Consider the following 22,298-nt stretch of genomic DNA (forward strand, 5'->3'; position numbering starts at 1 on the left):
ACACGTCCTGGCCCGGATTTCGTGTCCGTCCTCCTGAGGTCGCATTTGTCCAGCACATACTCAACGAGGTTCTCACGTCTCTCATGATGGGTAATCGTTGCTCTGATGAATCTTTAAGACTAATCATTTTGACTGAGGTCAGTCAGAGTTTCATAACTATACACAGCTGGCTGTATGTACTTATAAGTTAAGCGTAGTCTTGGAGCACCGCCTGTGTACTTTTGACAAACGAAAAGAAAAGTAAAAACGAAAAGAAGCAGGTTTAGATGTCATATTGCGTTTTATTTTAATTGTTAAGAATGTACAGGGGATGCACATATTGGATATGAACTATTTAGAAATAAGTGATATTTAAGGAACAGCTGGTAAGTCTCACAATCAAATGTAAATTGCAATTATTATTTAAATATTGGTAAAATGTCTCTAAAATATAAAAAACTGCACTAGCGTTTTATAATTTCATAATAATTTACTTTCCTTGGTGTCATGATATAACAACATGTTATTCTGTAATAGGCATTTCTACCATTTAAGTACAACCATGATTTAGTAAATGTAAACAAAAACATGCAGAAAAATAATGCTGAAATAGGGGCTGTGTCAACCGAGGCGCATGCTGGCCACCGTTCTGCCCAAAGTTGAGCATTTTTCTACTCTCGGCGCGCAGTTGAACGCCGGCGCTGTTCGTGGGAAAAAACGTCAACTGATGACTTGTTTTAAAAGCGGCGTTTCCGTTGAAAACAATTGATAAAAACATCGGCCGCATTCGTAAACGCCTTGGTGGACACAGCCCTTAAAATAAGAAGAAAGAGCACCTTTGACCAATGAAAAACCTTTCGACGCGCCGCTTTCTGCGCCCTGCAGAGACAGCAGCAGCAGCATAGCGCAGAAGAAATGTATTTGCAATACTGTTGTAGCTAATTAGTTACTGGCAAATATAAAAACAAATATACGCCCAAATATGTGTTAAATGGGAAAAAAACGCCCATACTCAATTAATCGAAATATACTACTAATATATAACTGTTAATTGTCGCCACTGAAATTTAGTGTGAAAATTAACGAAAAATTATTTTTGATTAAATGATTACATGCATTACATGTAGACCTGCATGAGCTGGCGTGTTTTTGCTGGGTTTAGCATTACGACCAGTGACAGAAAGATCCGTGGAGATTAGGAAGGTAATAGCCAATCAGAGGCGTCTAAATGAGTCACCGCTGCAGTGGAGTTTAAGTGCGCGACCGCGTTCATCGTAAACAACAGTGTAGAATAAGTTTCATTGATTATAACGGGATATTTGCGAGATTCATCGAAAGTCATTTACCGTTTTAATGATATGGAACGTTCTTGGTACTATTTCTGTAAACAGTTTAAATCAAGTGTAAATAAACAAATGCCATGTATCTTATTTGTCAAGAAATGCACGTAGACACACGGATTAGGATCCAAATGCAGTTTATTATGGATTAATCCAAAAACACAATCCAAACGACAAATCCAAACACGGGAGAACAGTCCAAACACAAACAAACATATCCACATCACAAAGGGTTAGAGTAATCCAAAACACGACACCACAAAACCAGAAAACGCTTAGAATTGACACAAAATAAGACTTAACAATTGAGTGACTAAAAAACCGGGTTTAAATAAAACAAGAACAGTTAACAAGACACAGGTGAAAGTAATGATGGATAATGAGTCCGGGCAATTGTTTATGGGTAATGTAGTGTGATATGTGACAGTCCAAGTGATGACGGGAGTGCCCTCTAGTGGATCTGAGAGGGCACTCCAGTTGGTGACTGTGACAGTTACAATGGTTTTTTGTTTGTTAATGTTAACAACCCTGCTGAAAAGAAACAGTAGACACCATCACGGATATTTTTATGGTTTCCATTAAATATCACTATGAACCAGTTTTCCATTGAGGTCATCACTAGTTCCTTTCTGTAATGGGTTTCTGGGCATTATTCCAATAGAATTCATCTGCCAGATAACACCCCACCAATAGAATCCATCACACACTGAACCAGTGGCCACCAGTATAGTTTCCATTAAAACCAGTACATTTTCTATTGTGTTTTGGTCGGGATTCTATAGTTTTTTCGGGATGTCTTACTTTTGGAAAGTTGTCATATTTAGGATACTCTAGGGATGCATGTTTTGTTTAAACTAGTGGTGGGCATAGATTTTTTTTTAATCTAGATTAATCTTGGAATTAATCTAGATTAATCTAGATTAAAATGGCTCATTTGAATTCGGCCGAAGGCATTCAGAATATGTGTGCTACCCATATAATGACTAAAAGTAAGTCTTTGAGAACGGGTGTCTCAAGCCAGGTGGCGCATTAGACCAGGGGCTCATCTCCTGTTTCCAAAATGCATCACAAACTGCTTTAGAAAGCTGTTCTACTATGATAATTGGTGATGAAAATAAATTATGTTCAATAAGATGTACTTGAGGGGGGCACGGTGGCTTAGTGGTTAGCACGTTCGCCTCACACCTCCAGGGTTGGGGGTTCGATTCCCGCTTCCGACTTGTGTGTGTGGAGTTTGCATGTTCTCCCCGTGCCTCGGGGGTTTCCTCCGGGTACTCCGGTTTCCTCCCCTGGTCCAAAGACATGCATGGTAGGTTGATTGGCATCTCTGGAAAAATTGTCCGTAGGGTGTGAGTGTGTGAGTGAATGAATGAGTGAGTGTGTGTGCCCTGCGATGGGTTGGCACTCCATCCAGGGTGTATCCTGCCTTGATGCCCGATGACTCCTGAGATAGGCGCAGGCTCCCCGTGACCCGAGGTAGTTCGGATAAGCGGTAGAAAATGGATGGATGGAAGATGTACTTGTGTCAGGGTTAGGGTTCAATTTATTATATCAATTAATGCCCGAATCTGATACGGAAATTTTAGATTAGATTAGATTCAACTTTATTGTCATTACACATATACAAGTACAGTGTAACGAAATGTAGTTTAGGTCTAACCAGAAGTGCAATTAGCAAGTGCAGGATATACAGTGTGAATAAATACAGAATACAATATTAGGAAAAATACTATACAATGGGCATGTACTATGAAAATACTTTACAGAAGGAATGTTCTATGAAAATATGACAGTCGGGATGTACTATGAACAATATATACAGAAGGCTATATACTGTGAACATTAATGTACAGGTGGTTATGAAGAGATAACAATATAGACTATACAATAGTGCAAGTGACTTGAGTGTGCATTAGTTACAGACATTAGCTTTTAAAGTTGCAGTGCAGTAGATGAGTTAATGCAGTTATTAAAGGTATGGTGCAGTAGATGAGTTAATGCAGTTATTAAAGGTATGGTGCAGTAGATGAGTTAATGCGGTTATTAAGCTTACAGTGCAGTAGATGAGTTAATGCAGTTATTGAAGTTATTGTGCAGTATATGAGTTAATGCAGTTATTGAAGTTATTGTGCAGTATATGAGTTAATTCAGTTAATAGAGTCACAGTGCAGTAGATGAGTTAATGCAGTTATTAAGGTTACAGTGCAGTAGATGAGTTAATGCGGTTATTAAGGTTACAGTGCAGTAGATGAGTAGATGCAGTTATTAAAGTTATAGTGCAATAGATGAGTTAATTCAGTTAATAGAGTCACAGTGCAGTAGATGAGTTAATGCAGTTATTAAGGTTATAGTGCAATAGATGAGTAGATGCAGTTATTAAAGTTATAGTGCAGTAGATGAGTTAATGCAGTTATTAAGGTTACAGTGCAATAGATGAGTAGATGCAGTTATTAAAGTTATAGTGCAATAGATGAGTTAATTCAGTTAATAGAGTCACAGTGCAGTAGATTCGTTAGTGCAGTTATTGAAGTTATAGTGCAGTAGATTCGTTAGTGCAGTTATTGAAGTTACAGTGCAGAAGATGAGTTAGTGCAGTTATTGAAGTTATAGTGCAGTAGATGAGTTAATGCAGTTATTAAAGTTATAGTGCAATAGATGAGTTAATTCAGTTAATAGAGTCACAGTGCAGTAGATTCGTTAGTGCAGTTATTGAAGTTATAGTGCAGTAGATTCGTTAGTGCAGTTATTGAAGTTACAGTGCAGAAGATGAGTTAGTGCAGTTATTGAAGTTATAGTGCAGTAGATGAGTTAATGCAGTTATTAAAGTTATAGTGCAATAGATGAGTAGATGCAGTTATTGATGTTATAGTGCAGTAGATGAGTTCCATTCCATTTTCTACCGCTTATCCGAACTACCTCGGGTCACGGGGAGCCTGCGCCTATCTCAGGAGTCATCGGGCATCAAGGCCAGTAGATGAGTTAATTCAGTTAATAGAGTCACAGTGCAGTTGATGACTTAGTGCAGTTATTAAAGTTATAGTGCAATAGATGAGTAGATGCAGTTATTGAAGTTATAGTGCAATAGATGAGTTAATTCAGTTAATAGAGTCACAGTGCAGTAGATTCGTTAGTGCAGTTATTGAAGTTACAGTGCAGTAGATGAGTTAGTGCAGTTATTGAAGTTATAGTGCAGTAGATGAGTTAATGCAGTTATTAAAGTTACAGTGCAATAGATGAGTAGATGCAGTTATTGATGTTATAGTGCAGTAGATGAGTTCCATTCCATTTTCTACCGCTTATCCGAACTACCTCGGGTCACGGGGAGCCTGCGCCTATCTCAGGAGTCATCGGGCATCAAGGCCAGTAGATGAGTTAATTCAGTTAATAGAGTCACAGTGCAGTAGATGACTTCATGCAGTTATTAAGCTTACAGTGCAGTAGATGAGTTAGTGCAGTTATTGAAGTTACAGTGGAGTAGATGAGTTTCTGCAGTTATTAAAGTTACAGTGCAGTAGATGAGTCAATGCGGTTATTGAAGTTACAGTGCAGTAGATCAGTTAGTGCAGTTATTGAAGTTACAGTGCAGTAGATGAGTCAATGCAGTTATTGAAGTTACAGTGCAGTAGATAAGTTAGTGCAGTTATTGAAGTTACAGTGCAGTAGATGAGTTAATGCAGTTTGAAAGTAGTCCATTAGTGCAAATGAGCATTCAGTGTAATATTCCTGGTGTGCAAGTAAGCAGTATAGAGTGCAAATGATGCTGTGTGTGTGTAAACAGTCCGGTAGAGCAGATACATGAAGTACTGGTGTGTACAGTTCAGTCATTCATGGCAGCCCTGTAGTGCAATGTAAACAATGTAATAGCAGCATTACAGTTAAAGTTATGAGGGGTAGTGGAATCAGTGGGGGACAGAGTTCAATAGTGAAACAGTTCTGGGAAAAAAGCTGTTTCCTAGTCTGCTGGTTCTGGTCCGGAGGCACCTGAAGCGCCTACCGAAAGACATGAGAGTAAACAGTCTATGAGCGGGGTGAGAGGAGTCCTTGAGAATGCTGCAAGCTCGACGCAGGCAGCGTTTCTTCTGGATGTCCTCAATGGAAGAGAGGTAGTCCCTGTGATGCGCTGGGTTGTTTTCACCACCCGCTGCAGTGCCTTGCGCTTAGCAACAGAACAGTTCCCATACCAGACTGTGACACAGTTGGTCAGGATGCTCTCTATCGTGCAGCGATAGAAGTTCACCAGGATAGTTGAAGACAGTTGGTTCTTCTTCAGTGTCCTCAGAAAGAAGAGACGCTGGTGAGCCTTCTTGACCAGGCATGAGGTGTTGGTGGTCCAGGACAGGTCCTCTGAAATATGGGTCCCCAGGAACTTAAAACTGGAAACACGTTCAACAGCCATTCCATTTATGTGGATGGGGTTGTGTGTGCCTCCTTTCACCTTACTGAAGTCCACGATGATGCATAAGTGTCCTTATTGTCCACATGTGTGAGCACGAGTGCGCCATGGACACTGCATCATCTGTGCTCCTATTGCTACGGTAGGCAAATTGGTATGGGTCCAGTGTGGATGGTAGAGAGTCTTTTATGTGTGCCAGGACCAGCTGCTCGAAGCACACTAATGGCTTGGATGCCCTGCCACATGCGTTGAGGGTCAGAATTGGAAAGATGCTCCTCTAGCTTCAACTTGTAGCAGTGCTTGGCCTGATTGATGCCCCTCTTCAGACTTGCCCTGGAAGTACTATAGGCCTGTGCATCACCTGATCTGAAGGCAGCGTTGCGTGCTTTCAACAGGAGGCGCACTTCCTTGTTTATCCATGGCTTCTGATTGGGGTATGTGGTGATCTTCTTCTGAGTTGTGACACTATCAATGGTGGTATTGATGTAGTCCTATACAGAGGAGGTAGAAGATGATCAAGCTGATACATCAACTTTGCCAGCTCGACTTGAGCAGGATGTAGCTTAGTGGTAAGAGCATTGTGGGAAGAACGTTGTGGGTTCGATCCCAGGGGATTCCACATTCCTATGTATAAATGTATAGGTTAATGCAATGTAAGTCGCTTTGGAAAAGCTTCTGCCAAATGTGTAAATGTAAATGTAAATGATTGGTAAGGTTTTATAAAAAAAGATAATGTTAAATAGTTAAAAACTATAGCTACCGTTTTAACTTTTATATACGACGTAATAAAGACTATAAACAAACAAAAATATACATCATACAAAGTGTGAGATAGAAAAAAGCTGGCATTACAGCAGTGAATGGTAACAATAAATGACATAAGTGCTTACTCCACGTGTCGCGACTCAACAAAGACAATAAACCCCATTATAAACACGACATTTGTCGCCTCTAGTTGGAACATTATTACTGATTATTATGACTTATTTTTTATTTTTCATGTTGCGCACTTGTCTGCATTTGAAGATCACAAACACACAACAAACTCAACCCATCCGTAACAAGTCTTTTACAATGTAAATATACTTACAGGCTGCGAATCTGAAGCGCCAGCAAAGTGTAATGGTTGTAATGGCCCCACTTTTAACCAAAGCTTCCGCACATAGCCGCTCTTAATCTCTCTCAAACGTTCGTGAAGCAATCGTTGGTGAAATGTGCTGCACAAACTTCAACATTCTTTAGTGGTCTCATCTTTTGTCAGGGCAAACAAAGAGTCTTTCTTTACACAACGAAACACACATTAGCGTCTCCACAACATGGCTGCGGTGGTGACGATACAATGACATTTACAAGTAGGCCCACAAACTGATGTAGATTTGTGGGAGTGTGGTTACACGAGGTGTTTCAGACAGGTCTGGGTGAGCATTCACTATTACATAGAATGACTCTTTTGTTCCCACACTTTCATTTCATGTTACGTGTCTAATACATGCACGAGCAACTAATAACACACCAAAGACACACAAAACACGTATTCGAGCTATATGACCCCTTTAACATCTGCATTTTTCCAGAAAACGCAAATGAAGGTAGTCTCGGAGACTTTCTGACTCCTCTTTAGATTGCCTGAAATCCTAGCCGGGTCATGTCCGCGAGAAATGAAACATATATGGTCATGTTAAAGACTTCATCATTGATGTGTTAATGCTGAAGATGGGTCCGTGTACTTTTGCGTCCATTCGTTTTTCTTTTTTTAACCATGACGATAAAAATAAAATATAAACGGTTGTTGTATTTTAAGCAAAAAAAGTTACATTCAAAATTTTGAATTAGAACTGTATTCAGAACATTCTACGAAAAAAATGTATATTGACTTATTTTCAGATTTTTGTTTATGACTTTTTGCACCTTACTTTACATTTATAAAATACACAAATTAATATCGAATAAAAGCGAATTGTACTAGTTTTCTGAGGCCAAATTAGTGACCCGGAAATATTTTTTCCCGCACCATTGAATGCGAAGCACCATGTCTCTGGAACCGTACAGACATGATTTTAAAACACCACACACACAAGACGTTGCTGAGCATCTGTCTCAAATTGGTGTTGGACGAGGTTGTTCGGCGAGGACTGTTAGAAGATTTAGATTTTTGAAGCCATGATCCCGAGCTATCCGTAGTGCAACTAACACAAATTGCATATACATTACATTAAATATCCAGAAGTTAGACAATAATTATTTAAAAAAATTGCATTTTTGTAAAACTGAAAAAATAGTTGTATACCAATAATTTGATTTTCATTTATAAAATAATTTTAAATAAGAAAATGTACTTTGTTTGTGGTTAATCTCTCCATTAACTTGAAAACAAATATAAAGAAAAGCACATTTTTTGTTTTTTATATAGTTGTTAAAAAAAGAAAAACGAATGGACGCAAAAGTACACGGACCGGACCCACGGACCTGTGATCATGTTAATATTCTCGAGGTGATTTTCATGTTCTTAAAACGATATTCATAAGAAGAATTCACACATCGTTGATGAATGGTCACTGCGCGTGCGCTAGAAGAGCGGAAGTGACGTGACCAGTGTGTTTCCGCTTTGTGTGTGCTCGAGAGAAGCAGTGCGCTTCGGTTCTACTTTAATCGGAATCAGAAGCTCAAATCCAGACACGTCAGATGTCACACACGGGCGGGTTAGTTTGTGTGTGTTTATCGTCATTTTTTATTGCGCTCGGTTAGCGCAAGTAATTGATGAATCGCGATAATGGCGGATGTTACGTAACGACAACAGAACTATCAGTACAAATCAGAGGCACGTTTAGTTGTGTACAGGTACCGAATACCGCGGTAATATGAGCATATTTGGGTGAAATAACGTGATTCAGCTTCTGTGATTATATTTTGTACCGGTGTCCTGAAATGTCACCCTTCAGATTGTCCTTCCAGGCACGCACTCATCATTATTACGTTATTTTTTGCGCTGTAAAATCTGTTTATTTGATACTGCTATGACAATCTGATGGGCTGTTGTTAACTCAATCTACATATTTATTTATTGGTGGGACAATTTGATAGGATATTCTCCAATGTAAATGAATCCTACCTGTTTATTTGATACTGTATGAGTATTTATCCTGTAAACTTTTTAATGTGTTTATTTTAAGCACGTAGCACAATCTGACAGGGTATTTTGCATTGTAAAATCTTCCTACCTATTTCTTTTGTGGATGTGGTTTAGATTCTATGAAGTTTTGCCCAGCGGTGGGAGATCTGAAATGATGCTGTGTGTGTTGATGTGTCTAACAGGCGTCGCAGTAAATGGGACCAGCCCGGCCCGGTGTCCTCCGCCGAGGGAGATGGAGGTTCTGCCCCCACAGGAGCTCTGGACGCAGCTGCCGCCGTGGCTGCCAAGATCAATGCCATGCTGGTGGCCAAAGGCAAACTGAAGCCGTCTCAGATCAACAGCATCACACCGGTGGATAAAGTGAGTGAATGGTGACGAAATCATATGAACACCACACACGCGCGTGTCCTTTCAGACGACAGGTACTATAACATCAAGCTGGAATGTGTGTGTAGGTTGTTGGTGTTGGTGGGAATAAAGTGAAGGATGAACTGGTGGTTGCAGAGGTGGAAATCAACGACGTTCCGCTCACCTGTCGGAACCTGCTGACGCGAGGACAAACACAAGATGAGGTCAGACCCTCTGACAGGAGATGTGTGTTTGACTGCGTGACGCGTGTGACTTCAGACTACATGAATATCATACACAGATCGGTCTGCACAAAGTCAAACACGTGTGACATCGTGTCATGTGATGTTGTTTTGCTTCCGTTGTTGATTGTTCTGTCCTCCCCACAGATCAGCAGAGTGAGCGGAGCGGCCGTCTCCACCAGAGGACGCTTCATGTCAACAGAGGAGAAAGCCAAAACTCTGCCCGGGTGAGAGGACGCAGCGCCACACAGACACTCACACGCTGTTGAAAAAGTGTGACGACATCAAATCAATCTGTCATTTCTCTGTTTCCATAGCGAACGTCCGCTCTACCTGCATGTTCAAGGACAGACCAGAGAGTTAGTGGACAGTGAGTGACATCATGGATGTGTTTGTGTCTGTGTTGTGTGGTCAGTGTTTAACATCTCTCTCTCTCTCTCTCTCTCTCTCTCTCTCTCTCTCTCTCTGTGTGTTCAGAGGCAGTTAACAGAATTAAGGAGATCATAACAAACGGTGTGGTGAAAGCAGCCACCGGCTCCTCCTACACCCCAGCGACAGTCACGGTTTACCAGCACACCACAGCGCCATCCGCAGCGCCACCTGCTGCACACAAAACACATTATCCTGGAGGGGTGAGAGCCTGCAGCACACACATGACCACCTCATGAAGACCAGAATCAGCAGACGTGTGACACGTTTCAGTGACCTCCTCCTTATGTCACATCTGATGTCACCGTGCTTTTCCATCACCTCACGTCTGATAATACGTGTGTGTATGTACAGATGCATTATGTGCAGGATAAGGTGTTTGTGGGTCTGGATCAGGCCGTTCAGGGGTTCAGTGTGAAGGAGCGTGTGGAGGGTCCGGCCTGCTCATACCTGCAGCACATTCAGACTGAAACGGGAGCAAAAGTCTTTCTGAGAGGAAAAGGTTCAGGCTGCCTGGAACCCGCGTCTGGACGAGAAGCCTTTGAGCCCATGTACATATACATCAGGTGAGCATTCAGTCCACAGACTCCACACACACACACACACACACACACACACACAGATTTAACTCTTTATGACTTCATCTATCAGCCATCCGAAAGCAGAAGGCCTTGCAGCTGCCAAAATCCTGTGTGAAAATCTCCTACAGACTGTAAGTTTAAATATCTCTCTGTCTCTCTCTCTGTCTGTCTCTCTCTCTAGCTGTGATATGATGTTTGTTTTGTTGTTTAACAGGTTCATGCAGAGTATTCTCGCTTTCTGAATCAGATGAACATTGTGACGCCCATACAGGGTATAGCACACACACACTAAAAAATAGAATTCACACCACAGGGCCACATTTTATATTTAATTCTTTAAAATCGTTCAACACAACCCGTCTCCTGTGTGTCACAAGTGTTTGTGTGTCAGCAGGTTTCATCCAGCCTTCCCCTGTTAATGGAATGCCCCCACAGCCCCAATATTACCCACCCATAGGGTACCAGCCCTCTTACCCCACGCCCGTCCTGCCCCCTCAGCCCGTGACCCCTCAGTATTCAGTGCTGCCTGCAGTGCCAGTGTTGCCACCGCTGAGTGCCCAGTACCCCATCCCACCTGCCCCCTCCAGCATACCAGCACAGGTAACACACACACATGCTTCCGTCTGTCACTCTTACATATAGTATGCGTTTGTTTGTTTGTGTGTGTGTGTGTGTGTGTGTGTGTGTGAAATCTTCACATTTCTCTCTCTCACATGTGTATCAGACTCTCCCTTCTGCTACATTTCCCCCTGCTGCTATGGCTCCGCCCAAAGCCACACCCCCTCCCACTCCACCAAACCCTCCACAGAAACGTCGCTTCACGGAGGAGGTGTCGGATGAAACGGACCTTGGCCTTCTGGGATATCAGGTGAGTTCTTTGCACGCATCTGATGATACACCCGTTACCTGTTGTTACTCTGTTTCCACAGAAAGTGCTGCTTTAAATCACTCGCCCGTTTCCAGGGCAACAGTGGCGCTGAACTGTGGGTAATATAGGTGGCGTCTATAATGCCGTGACCTCCGGTCATAAGAATTAGGATCTGTAATGAAATATTTAAATGTCTTCACAGACGACAGAGCAATGAGTGTGTAACAGAGAGATTTGAGTCATGGTGCACATGTGTTTTGTGGCATGATTTCTTTGATGTGTGTGTAAAGGGTGGTGTGTGTTAATGCCGTTGTGTTTTTCTGCTCATAGCATGGACCCATTCATATGACTAATTTAGGTGCAGGCATGTCTGTGGGCAACTCTGAGACGTCAGGACTCCCGTCTGCTGCTTCCTCTGGGTCTGACAAACAGAGGAGCAGGTCAGTCACTCACTTCACACTAGAGGTCTTCACAGGTCCGACCTGACTCCAGAGCGGGTTTGGATCTAAAAGCTTCAGGGTCGGGTATAATATAGTGTCTACAAATAAATACCCGAACTGTCCCACACATAAACGTCACTGAGTCTTCTGTTGGGCCAGAGTTGCCAATTGCAACAAGAGGTTTATTTATTTATTGGCCTATTTAGTTTTTCATATCCACTAGGGGTGTAACTATACACTTAGCTCACGATTCAAAACATATCTCGGTATTTTGAACAAAACAAAAAATGAAATTGAAATGCAAATAAGATTTATTTTCAAAATATTAACAATTTAGTAAATTTTTGTTATACATACAATTTAATAAAGAATTTTAACATTTTAGGTTTTAACTGAAATTAGAATTAAGATCAGTATCAATTTTGACAGCAAATTTTGATTTAGTTTCGTCTTTTGACTAAAATGCAATTTAGTTTAAGTCATTCCATTTTATCATAGTCTAGTTTATAGTCATATTTAAGTCTACTTTTAGTCAACGAAATCTACATTACATTGATCTGCTAAAATCTATCTTAAGTATTTGACACATCAGCATTTTTATCAGTAAGGGGATTTCTAAGTGGGCTATTGACACAAAATTTCCACCAGATGTAGCCATCAAGCCAAATATTGAATTCATACAAAGAAATCAGAACATTTAAGTATACAAGTTGAGTCATAATAAATAAAGTGAAATGACACAGGGAATAAGTATTGAACACACTTTATTTAATACTTTGTGGAAAAGCCTTTGTTGGTGATTACAGCTTCTAGACGCCTCTTGTGTGGAGAGACCAGTCGTCTGCATTGCTCAGGAGTGATTCTGGCCCATTCTTCCACACAAATGGTCTTTAAATCTTGAAGGTTCCATGGGCCTCTTTTATGAACTTTGATCTTCAGTTCTCTCCATAGATTTTCTATGGGATTTAGGTCAGGTGATTGACTGGGCCATTCAAGCAGCTTGATTTTCTTTCTTTGAAACCACTTCATTGTGTCCTTGGCCTTGTGTTTGGGACCATTGTCTTGCTGAAATGTCCACCCTCTTTTCATTTTCTGCATTCTGGTAGATGGCTGCAGATTTTTATCCAGAATGTCCAGATACATTTCTCCATTCATCCTGCCTTCAATAATATGAAGTCTGCCAGTACCCCTTGCTGAAAAGTAGCCCCAAACCATGATGCTTCCACCCCCATAGTTAACTATTGGTATGGAGTTCTTGGGGTGGTCGGCAGTGCCATTTCTTCTCCAAACATGGTGTGTAGAAAAGTTCACAAGTGAACAAAAGTTCAATTTTGCTTTCATCTGACCATACTATAGTCTCCCAATAATCCACAGGCTTCTCCAAATGCTCTTTCGCAAACTTTAACCGAGCCTCAACATGCTTTTTGTTCAGCAATGGAGTCTTGCGTGGTGAGCTTGCATGGATGCCATGGCGGTTCAGTTCATTGCTTATAGTTTTCTTTGAAACAACAGTACCTGCTGATGCAAGGTCTTCCTGAAGTTCTGCCCGAGTGGTTCTTGGCTCTTGGAGAACTCTCCTGATTACTCTTTGGACACCTCGGACAGGGATCTTACGTGGAGCACTTGATCGTGGGCGGTTTATGGTGAACTGATGCTCTTTCCATTTCTGGATAATGGCCCCCACAGTGCTCACAGGAACATTCAGCATTCTGGAAATGCGCCTATAACCATCCCTATCAAAATGCTTTTCAACGATAAGATTACGAAGATCTACAGAGAGTTCTTTGCTTTTACTCATCATGAAGTCTTTCCTGTGTGCCTCCTAGGTAATGAGAAGCCTTTATAGGCCATCAATTAGGACTAAAGCAGCTGATAAGGGGCAGGGTTTCTCTCTCAATACTGACAGATTTCAGGTGATCTCCTGGCTTTCTATGCCATTTTGCTTATTCCCTGTGTCATTTCACTTTATTTATTATGACTGAACTTGTATACTTAAATGTTCTGATTTCTTTGTATGAATTCAATATTTGGCTTGATGGCTACATCTGGTAGAAATTTTGTGTCAATAGCCCACTTAGAAATCCCCTTACTGATAAAAATGCTGATGTGTCAAATACTTATTTTCCCCAATGTATCTGGATTAACTCATTTAATTGGTGTAATTAAATGTTCTATACAAAAATTTAACTGTTTTGACATAATTTACTTTACCTTAGAATTAAATTAAACCAGGTCATTACCTTTATTTTTCAGAAGTTCAGTAGCTACAGGATTTGAATTTGTCTTTGCTCGTTACATAAACTGTATTACATTTCTTCAATTATGCAAATCACATACTTTTTTTTAGCATGTCATTAAATCTTTTAATATACAGTACGACTCACTTCATCACTTCTCTGATCAGAACAGTGCTGGTGTCTTTTGTCTTACTTTATGTTGAATATCACGTGATGCAGCAGCTCACTGTAGCGGATAAATGAACATTGTCATATGAACACATATGAATGATTGTCATTGTGTTTGACTTTGTAATGAGTTTCGTGGTGACTCGCCTGCAGTCACGCTTCAAGTTCGCTGTGTTTTACCGGCGATTTTGAAGGAAAGTAAGACGCTCTTTAAAGCACGTGAAGAGACAGATAGTGTCTTGTGCTTCCTCTTCTTCCACACACTTCTCTCTCTATCGCATATGTGAGATAAGCGCACGTGACGCGCTGGCGCAGAGTCTTGACAGCTCAACGAATAGAATTAAACATATTGCCATCTATCCACGATGCGCATCGTTACATTTTTGTATCGAGAAATATCGTTACACCAATAATATCCACTGGTTACAACTGAAAGAATGGAATCTGAAATCACAACACTTACACAAAATATAGGCTAATGCATAAAGAAAATAAACTAAGTTAGTTGAACTGGTTACAAGGTCTCTGGGATTCACATATAGTTTGTTCTGGATTAGTTTCTGAAGTCTACCTCAGATGGTCAGGCTGGTGCGTGCGGGGAGGAAGACACACGTACATCAAAGAGATTTACAATCAGGATCAGACGAGCTGGGTGGGTCTCGGGTCTAACTTTATTGGATCTGTCTTGGGTCAGGTCTTTCTAAAAAAAAAAAATGCACGTAGGGTTTGGGTAAAAAGCGATTTGGGTCATATCGGGGTCCGGTAAACATCTTTGGACCCGAGATGACCTCTTACTTCACACATAATGACTGTCACACGCTCTAGTGTGTAACCCTGTGTGTGTGTGTGTGTGTGTGTTTTTGTTAAGTAGACAGATGATGCCGCCTCCGTTTATCCCAGCGCCGGTGAGACCACAAAAACCAGAAGAGAGAAAACCAGCACCAAACCACATGGGTAAGACACCAGCCTCACACACACACACTCATAGACAGACGGCCTTCGCTCCAGACGTCTGTGATGCTCCTTCATTAGGAATGATGCTGATTGTGTTTTGCATGCAAATCAAAAGCTATACCCGACGGGTCGTTTAGATTCAAATGATTAACATGCTGCGTGTCATTTCTGTGTGACCGGCAGAACAATCCTTTCTATAAACCAATCATCTTAGAGCCGTTAGCTCCGCCCCAAACTCACGCCAGCACTTCTGCAGAAATGACACGCAGCGTCTGATCTCTGCCCGCCTGTAATTTAGCGTTTGAATGACGAGGCTTCTTCCCCGAGTGGCTGATGTCATCAGGCTGCTGCCGTCCCTCTTTGATGACATCATCAGAATGACCGCGCGTCTGTCCTGTCGTTTGACCGCCGCACTAACGTCTCTCTCTCTTGTGTTTTTGTGTTCTCTCTCTTTCTCTGTGTATTTTTCTCTCTTTCATGTCCCTCCGGGGGGATGCCGGATCGCGGACGGGGCGACGTTTCCTCCTGTTCTGCCTCCTGATGGGATGTTTTAAACATCGCCCCCCACTGACCGTCCTTTGACATCTGATGGTCATTCATCATGCACTCTGGATGTTGTTTTTGATTAACTTTTGTCTCTCTCTGTCGTGTCTGCGGGTTGTGTGTGTTGGGTTTCTTTCTTGTTTGTTTCTCAGAGGTGCAGGTGAAGCGTGTCAGGACCGGTCTGGTGGCGTATTCCGGCGATTCCTCCGATGAAGAGGAAGATCACAGACCCTCCAATGTAGACGGGTCAGGTAACACGGGTGTAGGCTCCTCATCTGGGGGGTGGACGTTTCGCTCCCCGCCATCTCCTCATCCCCGCCCTAAAACACAACAACAACAACAACAGCAGCAACCTCAACAACAGCAGTCTATGCCATTCTGGATGGCACTGTAACACACGCACACACACACACGCACACAGAGGCTCTGTTGTTGAAAGAACGGACTCATCCAGCCTTAAAGACTCTGAGGATTGTGGGGCACTGGAGCTCATCTGAAGAATCAAAACGGTCCAGATATCAGCACTGCTCGTTTGTTTTTTAAGTAGCTTTCAACTCTCTGTAGTTTCTAGTTTCTCTTGAATCAGATTGATTTGTAACTCTGTTTCATCTGTGAACTTCTCATGAGAAATAAATCAAACTGCATTCAGTCCAGTGTGATCTTCTCTGACGGCTCCTGCTCAAAAACGCACGTCTCTGATCTCAAGTGCCTTCATGTAATGGATGAAATGTTTGGTGTTGGAAATGTAAATCGTCACTAAATGTGTTCTTTTTAAACATCACGGGTTTAACATCAGCAAGATTCTCATGTGTAGTCTTCAGTAGAAAATGAAGCGAACACAAAGTTCCTCACAAAAGCTTTTATTTGATCACACACTGGTCTGGATTGTGTTCATATCATAAATGAAGTCTGTGGGGAGTTTCTCCTGCGGGATCCGAGCGAGCTGCTCATCGTACGAGCGCAGCGTCCAGAGTTTCTCCAGCTCGTATGTTTCTCTGCACTCCTGCAGCATGAGGTGAATCACCAGAGGTCCTGTGAAACACAAACACAGCCGTCACTCACCACACGAGAGCATCACGAGCGTCAGGACCCTCTACACACCAAAGTCAATGCACTTCCAGTCATCACAGTCCCGTCCCTCCAGCCGAACGTGAGCGTCGTCGTCCCTCCGCAGAAATTTAAACTGAAATATAAAGTGAAGGAAGAACACGGAGGGGTCTTCAGTACAATCAAACTCCTCATAGTGCCTACCAATTGAAATGAGGACGCAGACATCCGTTGGTTTCTGTTCAGATGTATGACACGGACAAGAGAAGATGTGTGTGTGTGTCTTTACCACTTTGATCAGAAACTCTGCCATGGCCGTGAGATGTCGTGGAGATGATCCAGTCACGACGATCACGTGATCTGTGTATTTGAGCTCAGCTGGGGCTCTGATCACACACACGTCTGTGGCGTTCTCCTGTCTGAGGACTGACACTACCATACTGACATCAAACTTCTCCACAGACCCTACACAACACACACAGGACTGCCCTCATAAACATTCAGTGATGTTCTTATAAAGCCGAATTATAAACATATCATATATTTTTACATAACACTGACAAGAAAGAAGGCTTTTCACAGTAATGTGTGCACGCACGCGCATTTTTGGTGCCCATGAGGAAAACACCTTATTGGTTTTCTGTGAAGGTTTGATTCATGGGATAGAAAATACAGTTTGTACAGTATAACAGTCATTATGTTCATGGAAAGACTCCATTAGACATGAAAAATCAACGTGTGTGTTGTTGCGTTTGGTGTTTTGTTGACTCACTGTGTCTGTTGCGTGTTTGAAGATGCTCAGCAGATGCCTGTCGAACTGTTGTGATGTTTTCTGTAGTTGTGTAGTTGTGTGTTGTTAATGTAGGTGTGTGTGTCAAGATCTTGTTCTGAAAACGTGACGCTCTGAACGTCATCCCGTGACGCGCGTAAGACGCAAAGCAACGCGCCGCGATCATTCTGTGTGACTGTATATTCATATAAAAAAGAGAATGTTAAATAATCCACACGCGAGGTTCTCCACGCGTCTGCGAGTGCGTGTGTCTGTGACATTGATGAGCGCCGCACGTGCACGCGCGCGCCTCCTGTTGGTCTGGATGTGTTTTAATATCCCGGTGGGGACCTGAACTGAATACACTCCAACTCACGGGGACAAAAACTTATAAATCGTACTGAACTATAGTTTTTGAAAATCTAAATATGCCAAAACTTTCAATGATCTTTAGAATTACGGGATAAAATGTACAGTTTGTTCAGGATAATAATCATCACTCACACCTATAGACTGAATGAATGAGAACCAGACGCGTGCGTGTGTGTGTGTATCTCTGTGTTCAATTTAAAGTACTTTAATGGAACGATTATGTGTACAATATTGTAAGCATTATAACAATAAATGTACACAGATAACAAACAATAAGGTGGAATTAAAACAATTGCTGATGGATAAAAAACATATGTACACTAAACAAAAAGGGTTTGAAATATAAACCGCTGAAATATTTCTCTCTCTCTCAACAGGATTTCTGTCACTGATATTTCACAGTTCAGCCTGCAGATCATCACGTGAGTTTTCTCTCAATGTGTTTTTAGTTCACCTGTAACTTTAAGTTCATATGTTAAGATGTTGTGTTCTGATGGTAATGATGTCAGTCAGTGATGTCACAGAACATGTGAGGACTGTCCACAACTTCTTTAACTTCATTTACCGCCTGGTTTAGCAGCAGAAACACACACATCAGATGTATTTGTTGGCCAAACTCTTGACATCATTTGGAGAAAACGCTTGCGTCTGCACAACACTGAGATTCTGAAAGATGTCCATCAGCTGTGAGCGGTCCTCTGAGTCCAGCAGCATCAACACCATCTACAATGAGCAGAGAAGGACTCACGGTTAGACTGGACATGTCTGTAGCACCTGTGATCTCCTGCAGGAGAACTCTTCATCTAGCTGAACATTCAGACATGTGTAGTGATGAAGGTCTTACAGAGAATCTGTGTGTGGTCTGCAGGTGTTTCAGGTGTTCATAGAGCAGCTGCGGGTGTGAGCGCAGGTGTTTGTTCAGTGTTTTTATGATGAAGCTGATGGTTTGTCCATTCAGCTGCGTGCTGATGTACTGCGGTAGGCGCTCAGATGGGATGTTGTGCAGGAGGTCAGCACAGGTCAGCAGATCACCGCGAGCGCAGGCGGCGTTCAGTACCTGACCAAACTCGAACGCATTCGACGGCTGCAAACTGACAGACGGCCGGTTAACAGCGCTGTCTTGAGCTTCATCACCCTCCTCATCCTCAACCTGCACAAGAACTGATCTCAGAGCTGCGCTTTATTCTGTGTGTGTGTGTGTCTGTGTGTGTGTGCACTGACCTCAGTGATGGGAACACTCCTGCGAGGTTTTGAAGGAGAACGTCTCCTTGTCTCTGTTGAATTCAAATAAACTCTATATATAGTATATGAGCACATATGTGTGTGTGTTTGCGTGTGTGTACCTGCTTGTGTGTTTTCAGAGACAGTATGTGTGTTTCTCTCCAGATCTTCTTTCTTGCCCAGCAGCAAGTGTTCCTCGTTCTTCAGGTGCGTGAGTTCGGTGGGCCGGACTTTTGTGGTACCCGGGGCGGGGCCGACACGTCTGTCTGTCTGGACGCTCTCCTCAGATCTGTCTGTGTCTGGACTCTCAGTATTGTGTGTGTTTGTCATGATTTCTGGATCATCACACTCCTGTATGAAGAGCTTGCGGCCCGCTCTGTGTTCCTTGTGATGAGTCTCTGCTGCGGTCTCCTCCTTCAGGACCTTCTGAAGGTCACACAGATTCCTCAACACAGAGCGCCATCATGTGAGTTATGACATGTATTATTCTTCATGGTGTTTGTGTTTACCTGAGCTGTTGTGTTGTGTGGCTCTTTCAGCACATCATCAGGGGTTTCCTTCAGGTGATCCAGATGTTTGTGTACAGTGGCACGACGCAACAGGGCTACACAAACACAAATATTGGATCGCTTTCTAGGGCACACAAACACGTCTGTGGTTCATGTCAGTGGTGTTGTGGAGTGTTTCTCACCTTTGACATTGTCTGGTTCCAGCTGTAACACCGCCTGACAGTCGCTCAGAGCCGCCGACCAGCGCTGAAGTCTGATGTGAGTCTGAGCACGGTTATTAAACGCTGCCGCTGAGGGTACCAGAGACAAACTCCTGCAAACACACACACACACACACTTCTTCGTTCAGCAGACTCTTTCATTCATAAACGAGACATCATCTGTCTTTATACCTTGTGTAACACACTACAGCCTCCTCATAATCTCCACTCCTGAAAGATTCATTGCCTTTGTCTTTCTCACGGCAGGCCAGAGCGTCTATCTCCTGCTCCCTCAGAGCTGAAGAAACAACACAAGCTACACTCATCGTGTTTTCTGATGATAGAACTTCACGCTGAAGATTTATTTAATATGACGTGTTTCACCTGCGCTGTTTCTCGTGTGTTTGTCTTGAGGGACTGGACGAGTGATAAGCGCTGGAGGATTCATGTCACACTCGTCTATTTTAGCACATTCCTTCTCCACATCAAACCTGCCACAGCAAAACTCACACAATCACAACAGTGACCAGCACACAACAGAACACACACACACACACACACACACACACTGACCTGTCCCAGTCTCTGTAAGCACGCGGGACAGATGCTGTCTTGTGTTTCTTCACCTCACTCCTGGTGTTTTCCTACAGGAATGATTGAGGAGTGTGAGATGTGTTGTGTATGTGTTGTGTAGACTCTCAGTGTGTACCTGAAGTGTGTTTGAGCAGCGAATGGCAGGAACACTGTCACCATCACAGATCATCAAGCTGTCGTTCAGTTTGACTTCATTCATTCTGACGTTTGTCTCCCACTGCTGTGACATGAGCAGAAACACAACACATCAAACTCAACAAGTTCATGTTGTGCCTGACATCAGTACTCTCAGAAACCTCTTCATTGACCTTAAACACTTCTACACAGTGAGATTAAAAGCCATTCAGGACCAATCTGAGAGCAACTCTGAGCTAGGAAAAGACTGAAAGGTTTCTCTTAGTGAGGAGGCGGGGCTGACCTCATTGCTATGTATGTCACAGTCTTTTGAAGACTGTGATTGGTTGGTGGCCCAAGATAAAAAAAAAGCTCTAATTATAAGTCCTATTTCAAATTACAGGTGTTTACAGGTTTTACCACACAGTGTGTGTGTGTGTGTGTGTTTATATATGTATATTCTTTATTTTTATTTACCATGTTGTTAAAGTCACACTTATGTCTTTGAAAGGAAATGAACAGCAACACAACAATGTTGTAAAAGTGATGTAATTCTTCGTTTGATCACTTCACTAACAGAAGATTGAGACAGAAGTAAACCATCTCAGTATTCTCAGTAATCGCTGATTGTGTTGATGTAGTGATTACTTGTATTTCTGGCGCTATGGCATTTCTTCTCTGTCCAGATGTAAGCGTGTCTCTATTAAGATGGCTCACAAACACCAACACTACACAATCTGATGTGTTTTTGTCAATTTTCTCTGCAATTCTGGGCCTTGAGAGCTCATTAAGGGTTAAGATGCTTCATCAATGACTTTTTTTCTATAATTTTTTCTGTCATTTTAGGGGAAACGTCCACATTTCTACAAGTTTAGGCACTAGGAGCAGCTCCTTGCACTGAGATTTTCACGAACATCGGCTGTGACGTTCTGCACAGGTTCTTCTGGAGACCGTGATTCTTTAAAAAGATGATGTCAGTAAAGCAAATGAAGAAGAAAGTGTTTTCCAATGTAACATTCCAATCATTTAAGAAGCTTGATAAAGATCAAACACACTTATATATTCTGTAGAAACATGTTTTTTACACAGTTTTGCTTCTTAAAACAGCTAAGATGTTAAGAGTTAAGATGTTTCTGCAGTAAATCTACTGGTGTGTGTGTGCGCGCACCTGAAGCTCTTCAGTGATGTCACTCCATTCCTCTGAGGAGAAACAGGCCGCTGTGGCCGCTGGCTTCTCCTTCCACAGGAACCGGTTCTTTGGGTCCAGTTTCTCCATGTGTCTCTCACAGAAGTCGATCAGATGAGGGTAAAACCCCTCCTGTCCGGACCTGAGGAACACCAGCACGTGTGAACGCTGATATACACACACACACACACACACACACACACACACACAGGTCTCATCTCACCTCAGAACGTTCAGGATTAGCTCGAGATGTTTAAGGTCTGAGCAGCTCTGGATGAAGTTGTAGTCCAGATGCTCCACAGGAACAGAGCTGCAGCTCGAACCCGAAGCCAACAGAGATGAAACAGCCTGAGCACTCATCACACCTGACGTCACACTTCACATAAACACAACACAAACATCACATAAACACACACACAATCACTTTCCGATGGTCATTGAGCTTGAATTCTTTCCGTTCATTCAGGTCTCACTTACCAAACCACAAGAAATATCCGTCAGGATCTCTGTGGTTAGACTGTAGCGTCTGTGCACGCGCCCGGTTTCCATAACAACACAAACACGTTCAACCGTTACATCACGACATGGGCGGTGCTTACAGACAGAGTTTTATTGAAATGTTTGCCGTATTAAT

The 22,298-nt window shown here is 42.4% G+C and overlaps 3 protein-coding genes across 9 annotated transcripts; 1 reads left to right on the plus strand and 2 right to left on the minus strand.

Annotated features, from left to right (window-relative positions):
* The first annotated feature begins 8,286 nt into the window (after positions 1-8,286).
* khdc4 (KH domain containing 4, pre-mRNA splicing factor) lies at positions 8,287-16,300 on the plus strand. 3 transcript variants are annotated; one of them, XM_056761917.1, is made up of 14 exons: positions 8,287-8,411; positions 9,025-9,202; positions 9,298-9,414; positions 9,580-9,659; positions 9,750-9,802; positions 9,910-10,064; positions 10,216-10,427; positions 10,513-10,573; positions 10,657-10,714; positions 10,837-11,042; positions 11,167-11,310; positions 11,641-11,750; positions 15,024-15,109; positions 15,805-16,300. In XM_056761917.1, the coding sequence occupies exons 1-14, from the start codon at positions 8,395-8,397 to the stop codon at positions 16,044-16,046; spliced, it is 1,719 nt and encodes a 572-aa protein (XP_056617895.1). In that variant the 5' UTR covers positions 8,287-8,394; the 3' UTR covers positions 16,047-16,300. The 3 variants fall into 3 exon arrangements, with proteins under 3 accessions (XP_056617895.1, XP_056617896.1, XP_056617897.1); XM_056761918.1 differs by having other exon boundaries at positions 15,027-15,109; XM_056761919.1 differs by lacking the exon at positions 8,287-8,411 and adding an exon at positions 8,430-8,550.
* Positions 16,301-16,496: 196 nt separating this feature from the next.
* malsu1 (mitochondrial assembly of ribosomal large subunit 1) lies at positions 16,497-17,772 on the minus strand. 2 transcript variants are annotated; one of them, XM_056761921.1, is made up of 4 exons: positions 17,472-17,772; positions 16,989-17,183; positions 16,754-16,835; positions 16,497-16,684 (listed from the first exon to the last, which is right to left on the minus strand). In XM_056761921.1, exons 2-4 carry the CDS (start codon positions 17,136-17,138, stop codon positions 16,521-16,523), a joined length of 396 nt encoding a protein of 131 aa, XP_056617899.1. In that variant the 5' UTR covers positions 17,139-17,183; positions 17,472-17,772; the 3' UTR covers positions 16,497-16,520. The 2 variants fall into 2 exon arrangements, with proteins under 2 accessions (XP_056617899.1, XP_056617898.1); XM_056761920.1 differs by having other exon boundaries at positions 16,989-17,164; positions 17,472-17,769.
* Positions 17,773-17,909: 137 nt separating this feature from the next.
* spag1b (sperm associated antigen 1b) lies at positions 17,910-22,276 on the minus strand. 4 transcript variants are annotated; one of them, XM_056761915.1, is made up of 13 exons: positions 22,142-22,276; positions 21,888-22,040; positions 21,647-21,806; positions 20,480-20,581; positions 20,344-20,414; positions 20,155-20,261; positions 19,963-20,086; positions 19,753-19,883; positions 19,571-19,665; positions 19,184-19,487; positions 19,062-19,114; positions 18,685-18,990; positions 17,910-18,563 (listed from the first exon to the last, which is right to left on the minus strand). In XM_056761915.1, the coding sequence occupies exons 2-13, from the start codon at positions 22,022-22,024 to the stop codon at positions 18,435-18,437; spliced, it is 1,719 nt and encodes a 572-aa protein (XP_056617893.1). In that variant the 5' UTR covers positions 22,025-22,040; positions 22,142-22,276; the 3' UTR covers positions 17,910-18,434. The 4 variants fall into 4 exon arrangements, with proteins under 4 accessions (XP_056617893.1, XP_056617892.1, XP_056617891.1 ...); XM_056761914.1 differs by having other exon boundaries at positions 19,184-19,484; positions 20,480-20,584; XM_056761913.1 differs by having other exon boundaries at positions 17,912-18,563; positions 20,480-20,584.
* Positions 22,277-22,298: the final 22 nt, after the last annotated feature.

This window comes from Triplophysa dalaica, chromosome 12, assembly GCF_015846415.1.
Source record: "Triplophysa dalaica isolate WHDGS20190420 chromosome 12, ASM1584641v1, whole genome shotgun sequence".
NCBI lineage: Eukaryota > Metazoa > Chordata > Actinopteri > Cypriniformes > Nemacheilidae > Triplophysa > Triplophysa dalaica.